The sequence below is a fragment of the Peromyscus maniculatus genome, chromosome 9, assembly GCF_049852395.1.
Source record: "Peromyscus maniculatus bairdii isolate BWxNUB_F1_BW_parent chromosome 9, HU_Pman_BW_mat_3.1, whole genome shotgun sequence".
In the NCBI taxonomy this organism is placed as follows: domain Eukaryota; kingdom Metazoa; phylum Chordata; class Mammalia; order Rodentia; family Cricetidae; genus Peromyscus; species Peromyscus maniculatus.
Window position 1 is genome coordinate 36,269,750 of NC_134860.1, and position 16,582 is coordinate 36,286,331.

The following is a 16,582-nucleotide window of genomic DNA, read 5'->3' on the forward strand; positions in this document are numbered from 1 at the left end:
TTTATATATAACTCACATTAGATCCCATACTGGTCTGCCAGGCCCTCTAGCACAAGGCAATGATGAGACTGATAAATTATTGATAGGAAATGTGCTGGAGGCCTCAGAATTTCATAAAACATATCATATCAATAGTAAAGGTTTAAAAAAGGATTTTTCCATAACCTGGCAACAAGCCAAAGAAATAGTAAAGAAATGTCCTACTTGTTCCTTCTACAGTCAAACACCATTACCAGCAGGATGTAACCCAAAGGGTACTCAGAGGAATGAAATCTGGCAGACGGACGTGTTTCACTTTGCAGAATTTGGAAAATTGAAATATGTACACCATATTTCAACGGTGTATGGGTATATATTATCTAAAAAAATTTATGTCTTCCTAAATGTTTGTTTCTGCTTTTCTCTAAAGATTTAACACTATTGGTCTTCTAATAGTCCCAGTTCAATTAAAATTTAAAGCTGACTTTGGAGTTGGAGAATGGCTCTCTCCTTCTTTAAACTCAAGCATGTTGTTAAAAGGAAATTGCAAACTCCCTGTATCATGCCAGAATAAAAGAGCCATCATCTGCTGTGGGACAGGACAAAAGCCAAATTAATTAAGGGACTATTCTATTACTAATCTCAACTCTTTGATTCTATTCTGATTCTTTAAACTTTTCTTAAAGTATACATTTTATATCAAAATTTACAAGATTAATATATAAATAGACATATATACATTTTAAACTTTGTTAAGATATGAATGGTCATATAGAGTACTAACTAATTCTAGAAAAAAGGCTTCAATTAGCTACATATATATATATATGTATATATATATATGTATATATATATATATATATATGTCTTTGTGTACTAAACAATTCTAGAAAAAAGGCTTCAATTACCTGCATATGTATGTTTTTGTGTTTGAGTCTCTTATCAGTTTTCTGCAGGAAATCACGGCCAGTCTCCAGAAAGAAGATGGGGCCCCACAACAACAACAATTCCACGTGGATAATAATAATATCATTAAGCTGGAAGTCTGTATATAAGCTTTAGGAAAACATACTAGCCACCACTGTTCTGTATCAAGTCTTGGTAAATTCTTACCTCATCCCTCTTTCAGGAATTGTCTTGAGCCCCCTGACCATGACTATAACAATGCCAAGGCCTCACAGAACTGGTGCCTTTGTGGAATGCAGTTGATCTAACCATCTTTAGAGCTTCTGACACAAGAGCCTCCATCTAAGCTGGGTGTGTTTCATTTTGCTCTCTGTCTGTCTCCCTGGGGAGATGTAAGCAATGTGAGGTTTGATTTGTTGAATAGTGCTCATCTTCAATGCTGGCACAGGGTCTGCTGTACAGTAAGCACTGTTGGGGATGTTGTGAATGTGTTGCTCTGATTGATTGATAAATAAAATGGTGATTGGCCAGTAGCCAGGTAGGAAATACAGTATAGGCAGGATAAGCAGAGAAGAGAATTCTGGGAAGAGGAAGGCTGAGTCAGGAGCTGCCAGCCAGAGACAGGAAGCATGATGTGAAAGTACCTGTAAGCCACTAGCAACATGGCAACTTACAGATTGATAGAAATGGGTTAATTTAAGATATGAGAACTGGATAGAAAGAAGCCTGAGCCATTAGCCCAAAAAGGTAAATAATATAAGCATCTCTGTGTTTATTTGGATCTGAGTGGCTGCGGGCCAGGGGGGGACTGGAGATAACTCCAGCAACAAAGCACTTTAAACATGCAAGCCAGAAGTAGGACATGGTGGCCCTTGCCTTTGATCCCAGCACTCAGAAGGCAGGGGCAGGGAGATGTCTATGAGTTTGAGGATGGCTTGGTTTACCACATGAGTCCAAGAGAGCCAGAGCCTCATAGTAAGACACTATCTCCAAAAACAAACAAAGAAAGAAAAAGTGGCACCCTGGCATCACTATACCCAAAGAGTCTGGAATGTTCTGGTGGAAGATCCACCTCAACTCCCCTCCCCCATCTTTTCCCCCAAACCTGCTCCTTCAGAGTACACCAAACACAGCTTCTTCCCCAGAGAGGCTCAAGACCACTCCCACGGGGTATATAAGCTGTATCCCAGAAAACAGGCATGTGGTTCTTCTCATCTCTCTTCCCTGTCTCCTCTCTATGGACCCAGGAAATCATCCAGGAATGCTTTATCCATTAAAACTGGGCTTTTCCTAATTTGGATTGCTGTGTCAGTTGAGAGGCCTATCAGGGTGCACAAAGACTTACAATCTGGAGGTTCCACCGAGGGGGTGGGGGATTTTTTCCACACTGGCCCAGGGTAATGTGGTACGAAAACCCCCTGTCCCCTACACCTGCTCTCTGACAGACTGAGATCACTCCCAGATTGGTAATTTTCCATTCCAAATCATTGCCTAGCCCCAAGGCGTCTTCATTTTTTCAAGATGTCCTGTCAAGGACTTGTCCATGCCAGGCCCCCTGACCCGTTCCAAAGCAAGGGGCTGCCTTTGTTCCATGGGACTCCTTCTCCAGAAGATATTCTGTTGAAGGGAATTTCCCACACCCCCTGTTTTTGACCCAAGACTTACCACAATGGACACATTGTGCTAGGCTTCAGGTCCCCAGCATAGACTTCAGAAATGGTGCTTGCCATTCAAAGCCTGATCCCAAAATGCACCTGGAGGTCTTTCACAAAATCTATTCAAATTTTGACTATCTGATATAATTGGGCAGAACTGGCCTACATCCATGGTTTTTTGGTTTTGCATTCCTACCTTTCTCTGGGGCCACGAATCTAAGACCCAATTCCTCCTCCTTACCCTCCTTCCATTGCTCCCCCCATCTCCCAATGCCTCAACCTACACACTGACCCAAGGCCTCCAAATCTTCCCCAGATTCTTCTTATACTCCATCTCACCCAACTCCTGCCTACCCACCCATTTCATTTCTCAGTCAGTGCCAGATGTTAGAAAAAAATTTAAAAAGGCTGAGGGGGATCCCCAAACTCTCCTACAAGAATTGGTGAAAATGGCTTCTAAAGTTTTAATGCTCAAGAATGACAGCCGAGTCAACCGAACAGACAAGGCTGAAACAGAATACGCTCCAAGCCCAAGCCTTAGCAGCTGCTCTGAGGCCACCAGGGACCCCCCACAAGGGGTACAAGAGAAGTTGGCCATGAGGCTCCATCCCACTGGAGTTCAGCCCACAGTCAACTCTGCCAAAACTTGCTTCAAATTTGGCAAGCAGGGACACTGGTCACAGTATTGCCTTGACCACACAGCCGTCCAGGAGGCCATGCCCAATCTACAGAGAGCCTGGGCACTGGAAATCAGAATGCCCCCATGCAGGCTCATCCTCTATGGCATGCCGTGGAGGGGCAGCCTCACCAACACTGGCAACTGAGAACTCCTAAGCCTGGTGGAGAACTGACCCTGCCTAGACCTGCTGACTCCCATTGCCCTCTCCAAGCCTAGGGTGACCCTGCAGGTAACAGGTAAGTCCATTGTCTCTCTTTTGGACACAGAAGCTACCTATTCTGTTTTGACATCTCAATCAGGTCCTACAGTTCCCTCACCAATTTCTGTCATGGGGGTGGATGGAATCCCTTCCTTCCTACTTATGACCCTGACACGTCCCTGTATCCTTGCAGGGCGATTCTTCTCACACTCATTTTCTGGTCATACTTGCTTGTCTTGCACCTTGCTTAGTCACAATATTGTCAGCCTTTTGGCGGCCACACTCACCTTGGCTGCCACACACTACTGAGTATTTCACAGGTCCATTCCCAGGGGCCCTCCAAAGATGTCAACCTCTGCACCAGCTTCGATGACACCAAGCAGGCAAGGATTGGCATGGGGAATTCACTCACATGCCCACACCTCATAACTATGATTGACACCTTTATCCTCAGGAAAGGTTGAGAAGGCCATTGGGCTCATCAATCAACAGTACACCAAGCTTTCCATTGATCAGGTTATCTTGCCCCTCGCTTCTCCCCATTGCCCTTACCTGCTTCTGGGCCACCCCACCCTCTCCTACAGGTTTGAGTCCTTATGAGCTCCTTCATGGAAGGCCCTTCCTCATCAATCACCACCACCAGCCCAAACACCCCCATTGGCTGGATACCTCCTCTACCTCCCTCTTCTGAGGTCCCTTCTCCATTCTTTCTGAGAGCTGGAACAAAACCCAGGACAAATCCGAGTAGAAGAAGCCACATTAATCTACAAATCTGGTATCATTTATCAAACCAGTCAAACACTCTGCTGAGGACCCACAGTTGAGTAAGTCATAGCTGGTCCCAGGCTGCTCCCAGATACTGAGAAGATGGACAAGGAGACACACTCAATATAGTACTAACTTGGTAATGTGGCCTAAACAATGTCATACCTTATTTCAAGTGTGTCTACAGAGGACACTTTCTTTCTCAGAGTCAGCTCAGAAAAAGGTGTTCTAGGACAGATAGTCACCAAATCATCTATCAGGCTTTTCTGACTGCTGAGATTGTAAAACTACCAGTTTGTCAGCACCTGTCTGGGGACCCACAGGATTATTTCCTCCACACTTGAACTCTCTGACTCACAACCAGAATCAAAAGTCAGATCCACTTCAGGGAGCTATAATTATAAAACAGTCACCTGGAAGAAATCCTTCCTCAATATACTCTGAGAACTGGCATGGTCAAGGGCAACTTCAACTGTCCCTCTCTTGTCCCAAGCTTGCATGGGCATGCTCTCCACCAGAAGCAAGTATCTTCTGCTGCAGGCTACATGTCCTGTGCCTACTCTGGAGCTTCCTAACAACACAGCTTAGCTGGAGATTTTTCTTGCTATCAAGGATTCCTTACCAGGAACCCAGGCCCAAGGAGGGTCATCTCAACTCTGCATTTTGTCAGATGTATCAAATACACCTGGGGTGTTTAGCTATCTGGGAGACCAAAGAGGGGCATAATCCATATTAGGCTCTAAGGACAGTTTAGCCTTCAAAGAGTTGACAGAAAACTACTATCTGCCTACACAAATCCTAATAGAAGAAGCCGCATTAATCTACAAATCTGGTATCATTTATCAAACCAGTCAAACACTCTGCTGCGGACCCACAGTTGAGTAAGTCATAGCTGGTCTTCTTCTCCAACCCCAATTATAAGTAACACTGGAGCATGATCTTGAACCCACAGAGATCAGTGGTGACACCAGAGCCCTGCATAGGCGCCAGGCTGCTTCAGAAAATTAGCATGCCTTCCTCATGTATCCATCCCTACATATCTCCAGAGACTTTTTTCTTTGATCGGAGGTGATCCAGTTCAACCTATACAACACATAGAGCAGCAAGGTCAAAAGCCAATTGCGGGAGCTAGAGAGAGAGCTCAAAGCTTAAGAGCATTTGGTGCTCTCCCACAAGAGTATAACAACCAGTTATAATGGTATCTGTTTCCCTCTTCTGTCCTCTTCAGGAACTGCAGTCATGTCTAGCACAGATGTACAATAGGAAAAACACCCATTCACATAAAGTAAAAATAAATAAATCAAAAAAGAAAAAAAGTACACCAAATGCATGGTCAAGTGCAACAGAAGCTACAAAAAGCTATTTCCCAAAGTGACTTGGAAGGTCCTTATATCTGTTGTGTGGTTATTAATGACGATGTGTTGCAAAAATAAATAGAGGCAGATAACGATGGGTTTCCTGATTTATTTTAGACTCTCTTTATGAATGGTTTTATTTCCTGACAGTCTGTAGAGCAGTAAAGGGGCATTTCTCAATAGGTCAGTCCTGATGATCAATTCATGAAAGTGGGTCTATAGAGTACCATATTTTAGGGATAGCTAAGTGCATGGCAGCATGGATATAGTATGAATACTGAGTCCACCATAAAGTGTGTATTCAGGGAGTAAACATGGCAATCCATACCCAAGACACCAATCCCCTGTGTCACCCTGGAGAGTAGGAGGAAATTATGTAGAGCAGGCTGCCTAGAAATTGCAGAGATCCATATCTAAGAGTCAAAACTAGGTTTACAGGAATATGACAGCACACACTACAAAACAAACTGGTCCGCATGTGAAAAGTTTGAAATTGCTTTTTATTTTAAACATAAAGAAAATATTTTTAAAGGGGGCATTAAATGGGTTATCAACAACATTAGCCTTATCAAATTTTGAAAATCAATAACAAGAACAAATAACAACAAAATAACAAATCCATAACCAAAACAATTAAGATACAGAACCTAAACCAAAAGTCAAACACAAAATTAAGCTATGCAGAATTCTCTCACTGCAGACTGAGCAGCACAGACCTGGAGCGTGTGACTGGCCTTGGACAGATGGTAGGTAGCAGAGCAGTCAATGATTGCAACATCCTTTTCAAGATGAGCATGGCCATGCCTCTTTTGGGCTTTATAGTCAGTTTTCACCAAGTTCAAGGATAAAAACGTTACAAGCTTTGACTCAAACACTGTTGAATTCACTTGAGTCATCTTCACTAAAGTATTCTTGATGGTCCATCAGGACAAGCACTGATTTATACACCTGGACCCCTCCTGGAAGCCCAGTAGCTCTGGTTATGCCTCAGCACTTCTTCAAAGCCCTCTCCTGTTCATCCTTAGCAAGAGTGGAATCCCAAAAACCTCCATGTACAAACACACCATAAGGTCTACCTGGGCCAAGGCTTTTCCTCAGCTACAATCTTTCCATCCCAAAGAGATAAATCTTCTGAAAGTTAAACTTCCTAATGTACAGTAATACATTTGCACCATACAGTTTCTAAGTCACCCTGGTGGTTGTTCCCGAACCCTACAGCTTTTTTATTTTTTATTTTTAGGCATCCTGCACATAGTCATGCATGTCTGGATATAGTGTTACTTTCTCAGCTCTGAACTGCATGCTGATCCTCCTGCATTTAATGCTTTGTCCATTCACAAGTCTCTACATTTTGCTTTATACTAACTCCTGTTCCATGAATTAGAAACATACACATTCAAATATAGCATCAGGTCCTATCTTAACGAAACATGTTTGATTGCACACCTCCTCATCAACAAATTATATCATTTCCACTCATCTTTAGGCTTAAAATAAGCACAGTAATCCATTATGATTCTCTCTGTAGGGAATCAAGGCCACATGGTGAATAAATTGTAGGTCCTGAGAATCTGTCTTCATCCAATATTCAAAAAGTAAGAATTGTCCCAAAACTCAGGCTTATGATAGATAGGGTTGTGATATATAGGTCATCTGGGGTCAATGCCTGGATCTCATCAGCTGCAGGCACAACATGGTCAAAACAATCAGGCCGTGTTCCCTGCACGTCATGATGCTGTACTGTCTAGTTGGTCTACTGTGACATGATGCACAGGTGATTCCCTTACACTTTTCCTTTATACTCAGCAAGATCTCATCCTAAAGCTGGGGCTGGAAATCCACCTCCCTGCACTTGATATAGGGTACCATTTGGTCTTTAGAATGGCACATTCTTTTTTTTTTGGGGGGGGGGGGTTCGAGACATGGTTTCTCTGTGTAGCTTTGTGCCTTTCCTGGGACTCACTTGGTAGTCCAGGCTGGCCTCAAACTCATAGAGATCTGCCTGCCTCTGCCTCCCAAGTGCTGGGATTAAAGGCGTGCGCCACCACCGCCCGGCTAGAATGGCACATTCTATACACAAGCCATTCAGCTGATGTTCATGTGATCCATAAACACCTGACACAGCACTTGAGCATCAGAACATTATCTGAGCTTTCTCAACCAAATGACTGCTAGGCCCTATCACTGATAAGCCCTTGTCTTACTCATAGAGCATTCTTTGAGACACTAAGGGAGGTTTTCTGATGAATTACAGCTCTCTGCTGGCATAATATTCACACACATGGCCACCTGATCTGTGAAGAAGTTCTGCAGCAAGATGAACCTGCAATGTGTTGGCCACTATGAAATTGTTTCAGTCAACATTTGCCTGTGTGATTATTCAAGACCCACAATTCCATAAGGATCATTGAATGTCGACAAAGGTCAAAGGTGACTCTGACACCTTCTACAGATACTTTTCAGGTCTGATCCCTTCAATCCAGATGTGAAACTGAGAATCCCCATTGATCCTCCTAATGGAAGATCAAATAACTCCTACATGGAAAGAGGGACTGTTGTCACATCTGTGGGGACTGTCTTCAGCAGTGCTTCTGCATGTCATGGAGTTGGTCTGATTCAGCCCTGCACTGGAGAGAGAATCCTATGCTTTTGGGTGTGGTTTGTGTGGATAACAGCATGACATCAAAAAAGTCTTCCAAGTTGATTTCCTGCCACAAATGGAGGGCTGAGGACTCAGTCAGCTTGTGAAAGTGCTTGAACATAAACTGACATAGTAAGTTTTGTATTTCAACATCTCCTCCATCCATGGTGTTGTATTCCACATTGGGGCTATTTGCTGATGGATGTCAGGGTCATGAGTAATTATCTTGTCAGGTTTTCTGTATCTCAGTCTTATTTTGATGCTTTCTTTTCTTCAGGAGTACTGAGACAACAGACACAAGGATCAGATTGGGTCTGGATGACCTGGAGGTCAGGTGGTGGTTGCTTCATGGTAAGTTCAGAGCTATGATGGGGTTCTATTTCTGAGGAGGCCTTGATCCTAGGGTGAATGATGCCATGTTTCAAGGTGTCTGCCTTCCTTTCGCCTCCTCAGTTTCTCAATCAGTATTGTCAATAAGGAAAGGGAGTCAAGACACAGAAGCAGCCATCCAGGGTAAATGGCTAGGCACAACCAAGGCCTAGTCACACATAGGAAATAAAATAATAGGGAGACAGTGCATCATAATCCAGAATTTCCCAGAGATTGGGCTCAGCAGGTGGCTCCTGGTTTAACAGCTCCTTCTGAAGCAGGCTCTCATCCTGGGCTGTGGCCTGTTCCAGCTCATGTGTCAGTTTCTCTGACCTAGGAGGGAAAGGCAGTTAGGACACAATCCTGCTGGGGCCCTGCCATTGTCAGCTGTTAAACTGCTACCTCCTACCACCTCAACTGTGCTGGATAGTCAACATGACTGAAGTCATTGTTTGTGCCCCCAAGGAATAAGAGTCAGAGAGTAGCTGAGCCTAGAACTTTCCTCAGCCCTAAACACCTGTCAGAATTTGGCTAAGTAATGTTTTTTCTGTTCTATTAGAAAGAAAGGGTCTTTCTCTTACAGTCTGGGGACATCATTTTGTAAAAGCAACAACTTATTAATAACATAGTCACCAGCACAAGAATGATACTCATTATTCATGATGAATTACTGACCAACCACATCATTTTATTGATAGCCATATTGCATCCTTGCATTCTAGACACTCAAACAAGGTTGTGAAGATAGCTGAGGACTCATGCCCAGGAGGCACCTTGAACATGACAAACATGCAAGACAGAATCAGTCAGTAATCCTAGAGCAGCATTTCCTGAGATGTGTGCCTGACAACACTGGCCCTGATGGACTCTGGGATCAAACAGAAACTTGTGATTTCCTTAACCAGAGCTAGGAATCTGCATCCTGACTCTTTGACAGTCTGTTAGAGAACACTCCTGAAAAGGTTCTGATCTTCCCTGCAGCTGAGGCATCTGCCTAGGTTCATTTTGGAAAGTCCTTAACCTATTCAATCCAGAGAACACTTGTCCCAGGAAATGGGAAAATGATGCACAGCACAGTTTTCAAAGGTAGGAATCGCTTTTCGACAGGGGATGTTCCTAAGTCAAAATGTAATTTCATCAAGGCCTGGTGATACACAATTTTGAATTCCAAAATGAGGAGGCAGAAGCAGGCAGATCTCTGTGACTATAAGGAAAGCCTACTCAGGTCATACCAGAGCACTCAGAAGGGAGAAAGGACACCATTGCTCAGACACACTGAGTATTAAACATATTGATTCCTGGACAGAATTGTTTGTACACTCAACCTGAATAATACTCTGAAGTGTTCTTGCCCTTCTTGTAGCTGGAAGCCATGCATTTGAGCAGGAGCCCATAAATGATAGTGATCCCAAAAACAACGTACCCCCATGGCTCCACCTGCTCCCCCCAGCCTCGGTTCCTACCTCATTTGGGAGACCTCAAAGTGATGCTGCAGCTTTTCTGCCAAGTCCTTTTCCTGGGTGATCATCTCCTTCTGCTTCCACAGGACCTGCAGGCTTCCCTCCAATCTTTCAAATTCCTGTTCATTAGAACATTGTGTTCTTAGTAGAGAGCTGTATACAGGCATGGACACAGTGTCATACACATGAAGCACATACAAAGGATCAAAATAGCTTACTGGTAGGTGAGGCAAGCCAAAAGAGCTTACACTACACTCATAGAAAAAGAAGTGAGCAGAATACAACATCATGCAAATGAACGGATGAGTAGGCAAAGCACACCAGCACATTGAAGAGTCTCACAACTCTGCCATCATTCCCGTAGGATTAATACTGCTGTGGGGAGTGTGCTCTGTTGGGCCAGACTGTTGAGATGGCTAGAGAATTTACTTCAGAAGCAGCAAAGCACCCACCCCGGCACTAAGCTTGTCAAAAGCCCCCATCTGTTCAGCCAATCAAATCCAGATTGTATTCTCCACAATGGTAGACTCTCAAGGAGCACTCACAGAAAACAGGGCTCATGAGCTGCTACTCAGGCTTATGTCAGTGTGAACCAAAAGTCGGTCAAAGGGAAGAGAACACACTGCGATTTATCAAGAAAGGAGAAGGCCACATGCCACCCAAATCTATGGCTATGAGTAGGACTCGTTTGGCATTTACATGGGATACTCCTCCTTGTAAGCTGCTTCCCCTCTGTGATCTCACATGAACCCTCCCAATCACATGAGCCTCAGGACCCACAATTCACTCATTCAAAGCTCTGTGCATAGTATCCTACCTATCATAACGTCATGTAGGTTTGATATGTCATTGACTCATTTCCCTCATTGGACCGCAGTTTCAAGCACAGCAGCAGGCATGGTTTGCTAATAATTTAGTTTCTCAGAAGAGGCTAACTTCCCAGAAGTACTTGTGCATGGACACTGAAGTGAATCCCTCAGATGGCATGAGGTGGGTGGCTGAATGGATGAGAAAGGTGATGGGTGAAAGCACAGGTGGTTGGATGGGCAGACAGAGACTCCAATGGGCAAATGGTGCCAGACCTTAGCCTGACCCACCTACCTGCCCCTACCTGTTGTTGCTGTGTTTGGGGGTCACTGGTCTCTTCTTCTTGGTCCTCACAGATCAATTTCAATGCCTCCAAGTGGTGCTTCAGCAGGACCCAATCATCTATACGATTCTTCTTCTCCTGCCTCAGCATGGCTAATTGCTCCTTAAGCTGAGTATGTTCCATTAGGACCTGGCTGTGCAGACCACTGGAAAAGACCCTCTGTAGAGTAAGGCCCTTCCAGTCTCCTTCTGCCACCCCTGCCTCCAGGGATCATCATGACAAATACCCCAGGTTCTCAGGAAGACGTAGCCAAGAGCACAAAATAGCCATGACAGCTACACTCAAAAGACCAAATAAGAAAGTAGATAATTAAAAAAAAATTGAAATATTTCAGAAAACCCCAACACCAATAGGCATCTATGTCCTTTCAAAGGAAAGAGGAGTCCCTCAACTGTCCTGAACATCAGCAATAGTGGACAAATACCCTCTGAGAGAGGAAAGAAGACCCAAGGGAAGTTTATTCTATCTACAGTTTTCACAGAAACCAGATCTGTAAAGCCTAGTCCTGGGCTCCCAGATGCCCAGGGCTGCCTGACATTCCCCTCATAGTGCAAATTCCTTTTCTTTTCTTTCTTTTTACTTTCCTTTTCCTTTCTTCTTTCTTCCTTCCTCTCTTTCTTTCTTTTTGTTTGTTTGGTTTTTGACACAGGGTTTCTATGCTTAACAGTCCTATCTGCCCTGAAACTCTGTAGACCAGACTGGCCTTGAGATCACAGAGATCTGCCTACTCTGCCTCCAGAGTACTGGAATGGCACCACCACAGCTCACTTTGCTCTTCTACCTAGAGGGTCCTGAGGCTCCAGGACAATGGTGGGAGGAGTGGATAGTCTCTTTCATACTTAGCAAAACTAATTGCAAGAGACACAAGTCAAAGAGATGCTTGCTAAGGTGCAAAAAGGACAGAACCAGAGCTGTGGACTCTCCAGTCTAGAGAAAAGAAAGGCAGAGATGAGCCACTTTTCAAATCAATATGGCATTTTCTTAGAAAATTGGGAATCAATCTCCCCCAAGACCTAGCTATACCATTCTTGGGCATATTCCCAAGGAATGCCCAATCATATCACAAGGACACATGCTCCGCTATGTTTATAGCAGCATGGTTTGTAATAGCCAGAACCTGGAAACAACCTAGATACCCTTCAACTGAAGAATGGATAAAGAAAATGTGGTACATATATACAATGGAGTACTACTCAGCAGAGAAAAACAATGATATCAGGAGGTTTGCAGGCAAATGGATGGATCTAGAAAAAATCATCCTGAGTGAGGTAACCCAGACTCAGAAAGACAAACATGGTATGTACTCACTCATAGGTGGATACTAGATGTAAAACAAAGGATGACGAGACTATTACTCACAACTCTAGGGAGGCTACCTAGTAAAGAGGACCCTAAGAAAGACACAGGGATCACCCAAAGGCAGAGAAATGAATGAGATCTACATGAGCAAACTGGATGTGAGGGGTGGGTAATGAAGGACAAGGGTTGGGGGAAACAGAGCTTAGGGGAGTGGGAATTCCCAGCTGCATCAGGAACAAAGAGGGAGAACAAGGAAAGAGAGACCATGATAAATGAAGACCCCATGGGACTAGGAAGAAGCAAAGTTCTAGAGAGGTCCCCAGAAATCCACAAAGATACCTCCACAATAGACTACTGGCAATGATGAGAGAAAGCCCGAACTGACCTACTCTGGTGTTCGGTTGGCCAAACAACCCTAACTGTCATGGTAGAACTCTCATCCAATGACTGTTGGTAGCAGATGCAGAGATCCATGGCTAGGCCCCAGGTGGTGCTTTGAGAGTCCAATCAGCGAGAAAGAGGAGGGATTGTATGAGCAAGAGATGTTGAGACCATGATTGGAAAAAGCACAGGGACATATAGCCAAACTAGTGGAAACACATGAACTATGATCCAATAGCTGAGGAGCCCCCAACTGGATCATGCCCTCTGGATATGTGAGACAGTTGATTAGTTAAACTGTTTCAGAGACCCCCCAGGCAGTGGGACCTGGACCTGTCCTTTGTGCATGAGCTGGCTTTTAGGAGCCTGGGTCCTATACAGGGACACTTTGCTCACCCTGGGTGAAGGGAGTAGGGTACTGGTCCTGCCTCAACTGAATCTACCAGACTGAGGTGAACCTCCAGGGGAATCCATGCCCTGGAAAGATGGGAATGGGGGGTGTATTGGGGGACAGGGGAGAAAAGGCAGGGTGGGAGGAGGGAGGACATGGGAATCTGTGGCAGATATGTAAAATTAAATTAAATTATAAAATTAAAAAATAATAATAAAAGAAAGGCAGAGATGGCCACTCAACAACTATTGGGGTCCATGCCAACAGGCACTTACCGATAGAAGACTGTCAGGTTGGCAAGCTCATCCACCTTCTCTGAAGTCTCGGTGTTCTCATTCTGCAATCTCTGTAGGTCAGTCATGACCTCCTCATGCTCCATCTTCAGATCTTCATAAAAGTATTTGGCCTGTGGGAGGGCAAGGTACCAGGAACAAAGAACTTCATGAATATAGGCCTCAAGGATCATGTGAACACAAGCTGTTGTCCTGATCTACTGCAACAAGGTGGAGGTCTCAGTCTGGCTACTATGTACTGAAACTTCCTTGTGCTTAATTAACTTGTAATCCTGGCCCAAGCCAACAGATACTGGGCGTTCAGATAGAGAATGTCATTGCTGAGTACATGAGTCCACTCAGTAGGCCTGGAGAGGCAGTCAAGCTCTCTGTTCCCAGGAGTCTATGCTACAGGTCTTGGCCCACAGGAAACCTGCAATGATGATTCTCTTGTTTCAGGACAAGGATACTTGAGCCTGGGCCATTACTACTGCACAGATGGACAGAGCACATAATTCTGGGGATGACACCCAATATCAGGACAGCTATAAAATCTCCCCAAGGGATTCCTATTTGGCATCAAGGTGAACACATAGGACAAGAGCAGAGCTGCTTAAAGTGAGGATCACAGATCTCATATCAGCACTGGAATCACCTGGAAGTGTGACACAGGCAAGTCATGAGGCCCACCATAGACACCTGGCTCCCAGAGTCTGTAGGGACACACAAACTTGCAAATGCATGTAAACACACAGACACAGACAGACAGACAGACAGACACACACACACACACACACACACACAACACGCATGCTCCCTGCATGCAGGAGAGAGAGAGAGAGAGAGAGAGAGAGAGAGAGAGAGAGAGAGAGAGAGAGGCAGAGAGGCAGAGAGTGCAAGAAAGAGTGAAGGAGAGGAGAGCACACATGGGATACTGAAGAAATACGTGGAGCAATATTTCCAAGAGTATAACTCACGAAAAATAGAAAAACAGTGACGAGCTCCAGGACTATCAGTCACTCATTGAAATAAATCAAGTAGGATCAGGTCTGACAACCTGCTACCAGGATCGTCCAGCACATAATTACCTACCAGGCATGTTCAAAGACTCACACAAACACACAGCAGCTAGAATCTCACACAAGCCATGTCATGGTCTTTTCAAATGCATGCTGGGAACTCAAAGAATACTGCACCAGTCCCTGAGTTGTGTGACTCAGACTCCAGGCTTGGGTTTTCAATGGAGGAAACAGAATAGTTAGAATCCCCATCTCTCTCCTGCCCAGGTTTCAAGTTCTGCCTCTTCATTGAGAGGCATCTAGGGACATGAAGTTGGGCACAGGGAAACCCTGAGAATTCAAGCTCCTAGAATCCAAGACATTAAAATGAAGATGAAGGTGACTTTGCAGGTGCAAAATTGACACCAGGAAGGTTGAAACAAGAGATACCTATTGTGCACAGGTCCTTTCCTAATGAAGAACAGTTGATCTCGCAGCTCATTTCTCTCCCTTGTCACCACCTGAAGCTCCATGTTCAGCCTCTGCATCTCCTTCCTCACCCCTTTCTTGGTGAGGAGGGTTGGGCGGGATGCGGTCTCCATAGCAGCTTCTGTGGTAGATGGACACAAGTGAACTTGCATAGTGACAAGGCATAGAGGATGGACAGACCACCCTGAGGCCCAAACAGAAAGATCACGTCTGCAACCCAGTGACAACCCAAATATTTGAGGCCAAGTTAAGATGTACTCTCTGTGGATCTCAGCTTTCCCATCATTGTGTAGAGATGTGGCTATGTAAGCAGGCAGGGGTTTCCTCTGCCTCCCTACACATGCTTCAGGGAACACAGAGATGGCTTCTTCAGGCAAATTCATAGCAGCACAGGATGCAACATGCATGGACCCAGAGCCCTGAAGTCTGCCTGTGCTTTCAGAAGCCAGGAGAAAAATAACACAGTGCACAAGCACTCAGGTGCTGTGGACAGTCCAGATCTCCTGCCTGGTCACTCCAGGCCCATGTCTGGGATTGAAATGTCATGCAGAGACACAACATGGTTAACAGACTCACCAAGTCATCCCACTGCCAGCCCAGATAATGCAGAGCTTGTACTAAAGAAGCCAATCTCTGCCCTGGTTCCACATCTCTACAGTTGTTTGACTACACTAGAGATCTACCTGCCATCCTCAACTGATGGTTCAGGACCCTAAGGGACCACTGTCAGGGAGAGGTGGTCAGAGGAGTCTGCTGGACAGCCTGGGGACATGGTGTCTTGGCCATAAGCACTTGTCTCTCTCTCCATGTGACTAGTGTCGACAGCCACTGCATCTAAAGGAAACTCCCGAAGCTGAAGTGCAGTGATGCCTGGCCTCAGCTGGGGACACATTACTCCCTCTGCCTCCTGTTTGTGTTCTTCTGTCCCCACATTACACCCCCATGACCCAGGAAAGGTAAAAGATAAGCGTGCCCACCATAACAGCCTTGACTTTGCCAGATCCTGCCTTAGTGGAGGAACACACTAAGGTTCTGGACCCAGGACTTTCAGGAAATATGAGAAGCAGGGAACTTAGTTTGCTTCTCATAGGTTCCAGCTCCTCTGCCCCATTACTTGAGGGCCCAGGTCTAGCCCACCTCCTCCAGGAAGTCCCCATCTCCTGCCCAGCACTCACTGTGCCTTCCCCAGAAACCCTTTTTGGTTGTTTTCCTCAGAGACTCAAGGCCAGCCTCCTTCCGTCTCTCTCTGTTCTCTGGATGTTTTCCATTCTCTCTTCCAAGGAGACCCCTCAGTCTTGCCAGCAGCATGACTATGCTCTACCCTGTAGGTACTGAAGGATGCCCTGAGGCAGTTGATGTTGCTACAACACTGGTGACATCACGGGATGCCATGAGCTCTCCAGGATACAATAGAATGTCCAGAGAAGGGACTGCTGATGTCATGGGGAACAGCCTTTGCCACCCTGCTAACTCGTTCTCCCTTAACTGATACAGAAGCCCAGGTTCACTTTCTTGGGGCCTCTTTAGGAACATAGAAGAAGCAATTCAGCACCTCCTCCTTCTAAACCCTAGTTCGCTTCATTGGAAGCCCCAT

At 45.1% G+C, this 16,582-nt stretch overlaps 1 protein-coding gene across 4 annotated transcripts in view; it reads right to left on the minus strand.

Moving 5' to 3' along the window:
• Nucleotides 1-16,355, minus strand: part of LOC107400056 (disks large homolog 5-like) — a 36,065-nt gene extending 19,710 nt beyond the window's left edge. For 2 of the 4 annotated variants that reach the window (XR_013042289.1, XM_076544612.1), the window contains exons 1-3: nucleotides 13,505-13,813; nucleotides 11,120-11,303; nucleotides 10,012-10,127 (exon numbers count right to left, since the gene is read on the minus strand). Coding sequence is in view for 3 of the 4 variants with exons in the window: in XM_076544612.1 (XP_076400727.1) it covers nucleotides 10,012-10,127; nucleotides 11,120-11,303; nucleotides 13,505-13,695 (491 nt within the window). In the remaining variant the exon portion in view is untranslated. Of the gene's footprint in view, nucleotides 1-6,019; nucleotides 8,882-10,011; nucleotides 10,128-11,119; nucleotides 11,304-13,504; nucleotides 13,814-14,949; nucleotides 15,110-16,163 lie in introns of those variants that run through there. The other 2 variants (XM_076544614.1, XM_076544613.1) reach the window with 2 other exon arrangements.
• Between the last annotated feature and the right edge of the window lie 227 nt (nucleotides 16,356-16,582).